This window comes from Sorex fumeus, unplaced genomic scaffold (genome assembly GCF_029834395.1).
Source record: "Sorex fumeus unplaced genomic scaffold, SorFum_2.1 ptg000098l, whole genome shotgun sequence".
In the NCBI taxonomy this organism is placed as follows: Eukaryota; Metazoa; Chordata; class Mammalia; order Eulipotyphla; family Soricidae; genus Sorex; species Sorex fumeus.
Window position 1 is genome coordinate 88,434,655 of NW_026606155.1, and position 10,430 is coordinate 88,445,084.

Consider the following 10,430-nt stretch of genomic DNA (forward strand, 5'->3'; position numbering starts at 1 on the left):
CAATTCTACAGAAGTAAAGAATCTTTCTGTTTTACTTTAGGTATAATATTTTTTTCCTGTATTTGGTTTGATAAGTCATACTGAAATTATTTATTGCTGTATAAAAACAAAGTAGAATTCAGTGACCTAACAGTTTTGATTTGTCCTCATCTTATATAATTGCTTTTAAACTTTTGCTGACAATTGTTTTAAAATCTCAGTATCCGGCCAGGGATGTGGATAAGTGGTAGACCACATGCCTTGCATGTGAGGCTGTAGAACAGTGTGATCCTTGTGCATATAAAGTGTGTCCCAGGCTTGAACCCCATCACTCTACCAGCAATGAAAATCTAAATTTAACTTTACATTAACCACTCCTGCATTTTATATTGGGCAAATAAAACTAGTATATATTGTAAAGTAGTTGATAATATATTTTCTCTTCAAAGTTAAGAATTTTCCTAAGTTTTCAGATCATACTTTTAAGATTAATGTGGTTTTTACAATTTTATTTTTTCTCCGTACAGAATGAAGATGTTCGGCCTCACATCAGAGACAGATTTCGTTTGCATGATTTGCTGCCCCCTGATTAAATACAAAGACTTGTCAAATCACTGAAGGGGGAGAGAATGCAGGACCCTTTTGGACTAAGACGAAAACATTGCCATTACTGTTGAAATTTTGCATTTTTGTACCCCGTCTTGCTTTTCTTATCTTTGGTGCCCAATAATAATCAAGGGTTACAGAAAGAGACTTTATCTCAGATTGAATACATACAGTAGGTAGGCTAAAACAGAAGAGTCTTTAGAACTAGTGCAACTCCAGTGAAATTTTTTTATGTACAGGACATCTGCAGTTTATAAAGAATTCTGTTTCTGCCACCAGCAGTTTGACCTGTAGTCACACAGGATTTTATGATAATAACAGAGGTGAAAATGGACTTTTATTTTCTCTCTGTTTGGTGCTCTAAGTGGGTTTGTAGCCACTTTTCTGTTACTTTAAGATTCTCATTTCAACAGGAATGGCCAGTAAAAGTTGTTTTATTTTTCCTGTTAAGGTTTATAACCTTTTTACATTTTTGTCCTGTATTAGATTAGAATTTCATTATGCATTCCTTTTAGTTAAAGCGCTTCATAGTTTTCTGGAAAAATAGTCAATTTTTAGTTTTATATTATACATTTGAATGGCCGTTTTCCTGCTTTGTCTGCCTGCATATTGTATATTTGTTTAAAAATATTCTCTACTTTTAGTCCATGTAAGTTTCATTTAGAAGGACATGCATTTATATTTTGTTTCTGTAATATTCTACTGTAGGTGAAATCTTTTAAAAAATCAAGAGACTGGGTAGATAAGAATATATGAATGACTAATATTCAAAAGATTTAAACCATTGTGATGGCATGTGTTCCCTAATGGTAATATCTTGCGATGGCACAGATTCAGTGGATAAAGGTATACCTCAGATTTCACTGTGCTCACCAATCTTTGAGAATGAGTTTGGTCATCGGCTGGGCTTGATTGGTTACTGCTGCCTTTGGTTTTCTCCAGGAACGAAGTATTCAGCACAGTGTCTCAGTATTTTTATTTTGCATGGGCTGGTAGTACCTCTGTTATGCTCTCAGTTACAATCAACTTAAAACTCTGTGTAACAGTGTTGGTACCTTTCAGTAGCTATGCATAATCCTGTGGCACAGTAAACTCCCAAGCCACCAATGCAATTAGTATGCTCTCATAGTGGTTTTCTATGATATATAAAAATGGTCTTCAAGCCTTGGTTCTCTAATGCAGCTACCATAAGAGGTTGATATTTTTATAGTGGTGTGTAATCTCCTTTTCGGGAGGCTTTTTATGGAAGGTAGAATTTGTAAAAGTTAGTATGCTTTGCCTCTCGACTGCATTAACATGCCATGGGCTCAGACTGTTTTTGTGTAAAGGATGTCAAAGAACGGCACTTTTTCTAAAGAGAAGTTTGATATTTTGTATGCTTGTTAAGAAAGTACAGTATTGGAAATTAAAGGTGGACAACTGATAATTGAGGAGTATGTCACTTAATTTTTTATGTATATTACCTGTTTACTTGTACAACTTATTGTACAAATTACATGCAGCTTCATTTTCAAATGAATCCTTAAAATAAGGAAATCTTTTTAGGAAAACATTTAATTTTTGTATTTTTGATTTTAAAGGCATGAGTTATGTCAATTTTCAGTGTATTAATGAAGATTTTAACTTTTCATCAGGTTGAGTGTTTTCTTACTATATTATCTGTTGTATATGTAGTTAGCATATTGTGTCACTGAACTGTTTAAAAATCTAGCATGTAGAGCAAGCCTGTTTTGTGGAAAATCCTTATTCATTAAAATAATCATGGCAGATTTTCTGCAAAAAGCAAAAGCATCTGCAACTCAGAATACTGGTTTTTGTTTTAATTTAAAGAAAGGTATTTTGCTTGCAGGAAAAAATACTACAGATTCATTTAAATGAGAATCTTTGAAATGTATTTATCTTTAGGGCATCTGGGCATCTTTATGCTGTTTGTCTTATGTCTTTCTTGAAATAAAATGTAAATATGTTACCTTTGCATATGCTCTTGCTCAAAATTGTAAACCTAATCACATTTCTCCAATGCTACCTTTTTATGCTCAGACAGCAAAACCCAAAACATTTAAGACCTAAACTTTCAGTGTGTATTATAATTGCTGAAAGTTTTCTGATTAAGTAGTCTCAAAGGGCTTTCCCACAATTTAAGGGAAATGTAAACACCTATATCATTTGTGCCTACAGGCACTTTAATTATAAAACCAACTTTTATTAATGGTAGAGCTGTTTTCAATCCTATGATGGGAAAGTTTCTTTGTTACTGAGAAATTAAGCAAGCAAGCATAAAAAAGATTCTGTAAAGAGGTAAATTATAAAGGAAATTTTATATAGCCTGAGAAAATTTGAACCAGCTTAATATATTTTTCTTCATTTTCTGATTTGAGTCATTTTAAATTTGTTAATACAAAAGTTTTAATAACTTATAGAGAGATTATTTATCTGGCTTCCTTACACCTTAATGTTTTATTTTCTCATTTCCCTTATCTTTGGCAGAAGTTACCTTAAACACTTCCATTTAGTAAAGTGGATGTGTGTATTTTGTTGAGATGTGTCCAGCCCCTTCAGTTCACACAGGATATACAAATTCATAGAAACTGATTTAGTAATAAATGCAGGAGAGATGGATACCTGGTAAGACACAGCAAAAGTGACTGGTGTACACATAACATTTCTGAAGTACACAAAATTGTGGTAATTCTAGTGATAAATGTTTGACTTTAAAGACATTCTTTCAAATATTTGTATTGTTAAAAAATTTTAATAAGTTTTTTAATTCCATGTAATATGTGTAGCCCTAATCAGATTTATATCACCATATTTCTCCATGGGTCTTAAAAGAGATGTGATAACAATTCAAAACCATAAATCGTTCTATATTACTAGCTAGTATATATTTATTTACCTTATGGTTTTATCTTGTTTCCCAAATTTTGGAGGTGAGGGGAATTTGTTGAAATTATTCTAAGTTCTTTAAGTTTTTTTCTTGTAACTGTAGATGAAAATGATGTACATTGTTTCTCTCCTCCTTCTCTCCCTCTCTCTCTCTCTCTCTCTCTCTCTCTCTCTCTCTCTCTCTCCCTCTCTCTCCCCTTAATCCCCTGCTCCTGTGTGTGTGTTTGTGCAGTGTGTGTGTATGTTTTTAAGGTTAAACATAGACATTTTAAAAACATTACCTTTGGCCAATGACTTTTTCATCTAGATATTAACTCTATTCAGCCTTCTAAAAGAAGTTTGTTCTCATTGTTTTGTTCAGTCAACTTGCCTGAAAAACAGACTCATCTCATCAGTGAAGAAAAAAGCATTTCATTAATCCTGCAAATCTTTCCAGCGAGCACAGACTTCTTCATAAGGACCAGATCGCTTTCAAGCCTTGGGTCAATCACATAAAGTTGAAATGTAAAGGACACTGACGCCTTCATATAATTGTACTAATATGGTGTTTTAATGCTATATCATTATCTAGTTAAGGTTTTCTGACCTGACTTCTCTTTGTCTTCCTAGTATTTATTTGTTACCTCTTTTAATCTCATGTATCTAAATTAACTTAGCTAATAGTTACCCACCGAATAACTATGCCAAGCAACTAGGAAAGAATGTTTATTTTATTTCCCCTTATAGGGGAAGAGTGGACTGGGAACAAAATGTATGGGCCAAAAGGCCTTAGGTTGTCATTCATTTACTTTCTTATTCCTCTCATGAGCTCTATTTGAGTACACTATTTTGATGTGCTTGATTATACTATTATACTTTTCCTGTCTTCGTCCAAGTTGAAAGCCTACCACCTACCAGAATCCTGTATAAACACATTTTAAAATTTCAGAATAGGAGTCACAAAATTTAGGGTCTTATATTTAAATACTTAAATTATTATTGGAATCCAAGACTCAAGAGGATACATTTTTATAAAATGTTTCTCTGTATCTTGAATTTAAATTACTTGCCCAGAGACAAAAGTTCTGGGGATATAATGCAAACTATATTGAGAACTTTTTGAAAAGTGGATTAAGAGCAACAAGTTTATACTTACTTTATGGTTTTGATATTAGTATTTTAAGATACATCAACGGTTCTCAAACCTGAAAGTTCATTGGAACTACTGTAAGGAGCTTTTGAAATTAGATTCTTGTGACTCTAGCCCTGCAGAAATGGTCTTACTGGGTCTAGAGCCTAAGATATCTCTTGATAAAGCTCTCCAAGTGATTCTGATAGCAAGGTTTGGGAAGTCACTGTTTTAAATGATGTGATAGTGGTTTGAGAGTAGGTAACAAAATAAAAGTTTACCAGACATCTCTTTGTGGTAGAGTTTTCTTTCCCCCCACACCCCTCCTGCCTTTTATTTTTTCAAACTCAGACCAGATTTCACAGAATTTACTCAAGATACATGGAGGAATAATAAGGAAGATTGGGGCTACTACTCATTATTCTTGTCCTTCATAAAAGTTTGCATTTCTAGTACTTGGAATAGTTGATCATAGACACAGCTGAAGGACATATCCCTGAATGAGACCATTATATACATATATATATATATATATATAAACTGTAAAATATTTCACTATTTTTTTATTTTATAAATCTTTGTAGAAATAAGCAATGGAATACTTTCAAACCTTTTGAAATGGGATTTTTCAAGGTAGTGTCCTTTTAGCATTAAGGTAGGGGGGAGGAGTTAATATTCTCTCTGCCTGTTTCCACCTGAATCAATATAAAGTCATGGACATTAAAATCTCAGTTTTATTTCTACATATTTACTATGCAGTATAGCCGTGAACAAGTAATGTAGATTTAGTTTTTCTCATCTTCAAATGCCCTTATCACCCTACCTCACAGGGTTGTTGTGGGGATAAATAAAACTTTTATGGAAGCACTTTTCTTTGATGAGATTTTATCAATTATTACAGTCAATTTAACATGTTTGTACAGTACTTTGTTAAAGTGCACAGTTTTTCACATTACTTCCCTTGTGATGAAGGAAGTCAATTTCAGATATAGAAAAACAGGCAAACTGAGAGCTCAGTACATATAGTTTATGCTTTGCATGCAGAAGCTTGGGTCCAATCCCTGGCACTGTGGTCCCTTGAGCATGGCCAAGCAAGCACTGAGCCAGGAATAGCCCCTGGAACGCCACCAGGTTTGACCTTCAAACCAAAACCAAAAGAACAAGGGAACAGGCTCTTAGAAGGCTGAGGCTCTAAGAGCTTAGATATACTGGAAGAGAGACTTGAAATGGGAATAACTACAAAATACTTCCCAAGACTTTAACATTCTTGTACAAGCATGTTTATACAGTTTCTAAGTCAATTTAGCCAACAATATGTTCTTGGTAACGCAGTATCAAAGTACTTTAGAATTCCTACTGGAATGAAATATGTCAAAATGAGTGATATTTTTCACAGTCAGAAATGGGATCAGAACCTAGGTAATACAGCAACAAACATTTAAATAGAGCCTGAAGGCTGAGGTGATAGTACAACAGGTTGGGCACTTGCCTTGCAGGTGCCAACCTGGGTTAGATTCCCAGCAACACAAGAGGTACACCAGTATCTTTAAGTAAATCCTTTTTTTAGTTTTAGCTAAAAAAGTAGCACATATATAGATACAAAATCTTGAGAGGCTAAATTTTTATGAGAACAAATAACCTTTTTGGGCCACAACCAGCATGCTCAAGGCTGGCTTCTGGCTCTGTGCTCAGAGATCACTCCTGGTAGGACTCGGGACTATTTGGGGTGCCAGGGATCTAATCTGGGTCAGCCACATGCAAGGCAAACACCTGACTGGCCATTTTTATATTTTCCCAAAACAAAAAAAAATGAGGGGCCAGAGTGATAGTACAGCAGGAAGGTTATTTGCCTTGCATACAGCCAACCCAGGATCGATCCCCAATATCTCATGTGGTCCCCAGGAGTAATTCCTGAGTGCAGAACTAGGTGGTTAATCTCTGAGCATTGCCAGGTATGCCCCCCCCCACCCCCAATAAAATGGCAGCGGGGTTGGCAAGATAGTACAGCGGGTAGGGTGCTTGTCTGGGTTCAATCCCTGACACCAAATATAGTAGTCCAAGCCATATTTGAGCACAAATCTGCGTCCAAGTCTGAGCACAAATCCCAGGAGTAAGCACTGAGCATTGCCAGATATAGCCCTAAAATACAAAACTGGTAGCAGGTTTCAACCAGAGGGAGCATTCCAAAAGCTAAGTTGTTATGACATACCTTTGGGTGTCACTTTTGTCTTATTAATAAAAAATGAATAAAAAAAGTCTGGTCCAAATTGAAGGGGAGACATCAGCAATTGTATATTGTTCACTGAGGGATCATCTATGGAGATAAACTACTACAAAAATTCGTAGTTCTACTGGGTTACTTATATTTGGACTTGGAGACAGTACCAAATCGTACATGGTTTGAAGTTACAGTTTAAACTGTTTTCTTCAAGAAACAAGGGTTCATGCAATGAGCGACCTTAAAAGTTAAAGCTTTGTTAGATTCATTAATCTGCTTCTGATCCCTTTCCCAAAGGATGCAAAAGTGGCTCTGAGAGCCCACTTACTCTTGTATAAAGTACAAACTACTCCAATTTCCAGGAAACAAGGAATCACTGTGAGCTTCCCTACCCCTCACCTGACGAGATCTGTCTTCTGTTCAACATGGCTTCATCATCTCAATGATTAGAACCCAGGTCTCCTGACTTCCAATAGTCCTTTAAAAAATATACTATATTACAAAGTATTTAAATGTATGCCTTAGGGCTGAAGCAATAGTACAGTTTGTAGGGTGACTTCCTTTGCATGAGGCCGACCTGGGTTCTACCTCTGGCACATCTGGCTCCCCCCCTGCCAGGAATAAGCACTGAGTACTGCCAGGTTCAGCACCAAGACCAAAAATAAATTTTCAAAGTGTGTGTGGTGGGGTCAATGGAGAGTCAAAGAAAGTACTCAAATGGGCTGAGCACCTGTCTTCTATGCAAGACTCCAAATTCAATACCTGACACCATATGCCCGTCAAGCATCTCTGGCTGTGGTCCTGGTGGCCCCTAACAGCAGCACTAAATCACCAGGCCCTGGTATTGAACTTTCAAGCCCTTCTTTCCAGGCCAAATGTGCCAGGAGTGACCAATGGCACCTGATCACAGCTAGGCAGCTCTCCACTACCCACAAAATAGTTATTTTTATACTAAAAGAAAAACAAACATGGCACATTCTACTCTGGACTTGTACATCTATCAATTTGGGGTGTGGAATTTCTTTTCTTTCTGGAAAAGTCCCTTCTCTCTTATGCATGTTTTATCTCCCTTTTAAAATATTTTTTCTTCACATATACATGAAAAAGCAACCCACAAAACACAGAATTGGAATGATACAACTGTAGGAACCAACTGACAATCCTATGCTTTTTCCCTCTGACTGCTCCTCCTTACATGCTGATGTCCTTCAAGGTTTCTTCTCATTCCAGCCTATTTCCAATTACTTCACACTATTCCATCTACCACAGATGGAATGATCAGACTCCTAATTCTGTGCAGTCCAAAAAACATCTCTAATTCCAAATGTGTGCTAGAAAATTTTATTAGCTATTCCACCCTAAAAGAACTTCCAATACGGCCCCATTGGGAAGGACAAGGAAGGAGACTGCTAAAATCTCAGGGCTAGGACAAATGGAGACGTTACTGGCATCTGCTTGAGCAAATCGATGAACAATGTATGACAGTGATACAGTGATTCCACAGGAATATCTATATCCAAAACTTAATTCATCTGTTATTATGACAGGTACCATTTGACTTCAAAAACATTTTCTGAGCAATTACTGTATGCTCGGCACTGGTAATACAGCAGTATAGGACACAGTAAAGGTCCCCATTTCCAAAAGACATTAAATGAGTAAGACTGGGGACCCACAGAAAAGTTAACTGCTGTGTTCAAAGGCATTCTGGAAGCAAAATTTGTTTTCTTGAGTGCTTCTAAGGTTTTCCATTAAGACTGGATATTAATAGCAGCAACTAAAGTTTGCTGAGAAGCTATGGGCTCATGATCTAGCCAAGTAATTAATATATATGGTATGTGGTAGGAAGGCAATGTATGGGTCACATCCAGAGGTATTCAGGGGGCACTCACTGATCTGGAATCCTGAAACTTACTATGCAGCTGTTGACGCATAAAATCAACTATCAAAGTCCCTTAATTCTATTGGTTTTGACCCCTAAAATTGTTTGCACTCTTAGGCAAGAGATAATGGTTCAAAGGGCTGGAGCCCATGGTTTGCTCCCTGGCACAGTATGATTCTCTCCCCACTTACCTCCAGCACCTTGGGTGTAGCCAAAAAAAGAAATAATCTTCATACTGGGCAGAATCATCTGAGGCTCTTACTAAAAGGCAGTTCCTAATTCATTAAGTATGGGATGGGGCCCAAGAGTCTACATTTCAAACAAGCTGCTATGTTTTCCCCAAATAACTTTAATAGCTGATTATAGACCACCATTTGGCGGATCATCTTTAGAAATATATCTAGACTCTGGAAAGACAGACAAGAAATGTGAAATAATGGCTGTTACAGTAGAAGGAACAGAACGGGTAGTCAGTTGTGTACATAACCTATTTCATAACCTGAATGATGTACCAAGCACATGTATTAAATGTTTGAAAATTAGTTAACAGTAACAGACAAAATAAAAATATCTAAAATTCTGGCGCCCCTGATATCCTTAACTAAGTAAGGATAAGTAAGTAGTAGCTAAGTAGTCCAAAGGGCAGAAGTGCAGTTCAGCCCATCCTAAGCTTCTATTGTGATCAGTTTACCTTTTCCTTTTTTCTCGATTGCGCCACACAGTCAGGTCAGAGACAACAAGCCTTTCCACCTAACAGACTAATCTTCAGAAAGTTACCTGAACTCTCCGGCTCTTGGCAGTGCCTTCCTCGGGAAGCTGGTCCCAAAGCCTCCGGGGAGGGCCCCCCCCACCCCCCCACCCCCCCCATCACTGTTACCTTTTTAGCACTTAACCTCACAATGCTGATGTTGCTTTTTTTTTTCTGGTCGTAGTCACCCATTGCATGACATTTCAACGAGTTTACCTGTCAGTTTGCTACTCGATTGTGAGCTCCTCCAGGGCAGGTTGGATGGAGTCCGATGCCCGGTGCTGGCAGAACCGCGAAAATTCGCGGCGAAGGAATGAACCATGTACTGTTCTCCGGGCACCCGCGGAAAGGAACCGTCCTCAAGAACCGGAGCTCGCTTCGATTCCTCCGTGACTAACTCGAGACACACGTGTCACCGGCAGTTGAATCTGAGGACACTGGCTGGACGGCTCTCAGGTACGGAGACCCTCGTTCTTCAGCTCTTCCGCCCAGAATACTCCCAGTCTTCCAGAGGCGACCCCTCCCCAGCCCCGCGGGAACCCCTACCGCGCGCGCCCACCGCCCCCGCAGGCGAACGCAGAGTCCGCGACTCCTGAGCGCGGCGCCGAGAGGTCGGCGGGTAGAGCGGAGGCAGCCGCCGCGGGGGGCATCGACCCCCGCCCCCACCCCCCCCGCCGAAGAGCGCACCCGACCGGGCGGGGTGCGGCGGGGAGGCCAGGGACGGCCGCGGGGACGGGTGAAGGCCAAGCGCCAGGTAAAGGGCCGCCCCGCCCACTCCGCGGGCACTTACACTTTCTTCCTCAGGCCAGGCTGAGGGACGTCAGCGTCCGGCTGCGGCTTCTCACCCCGCCCCGTTAGCGTCCAGGATCGCCCCGCGTCGCGGGCCCTCCCGACGCCCAGCCTCGCGTCCCGCCGACTCGCAGCCTGCCGGCCGGGCTCCACGCCCCCTTCCCGCCTGCGCGCGCGCAGGGGCGGGGCCTGGACCCCGGCGCTCAGTCAGCCA

General features: G+C 39.3%; 1 protein-coding gene across 1 annotated transcript in view; it reads left to right on the forward strand.

Annotated features, from left to right (window-relative positions):
• Window positions 1-4,866, forward strand: part of CTDSPL2 (CTD small phosphatase like 2) — a 79,967-nt gene extending 75,101 nt beyond the window's left edge. Inside the window, exon 13 of the mRNA XM_056134053.1 lies at window positions 507-4,866. Within this exon, the coding sequence (XP_055990028.1) occupies window positions 507-572 (66 nt within the window). The 3' untranslated portion in view covers window positions 573-4,866. The remainder of the gene's footprint in view (window positions 1-506) is intronic.
• Window positions 4,867-10,430: the final 5,564 nt, after the last annotated feature.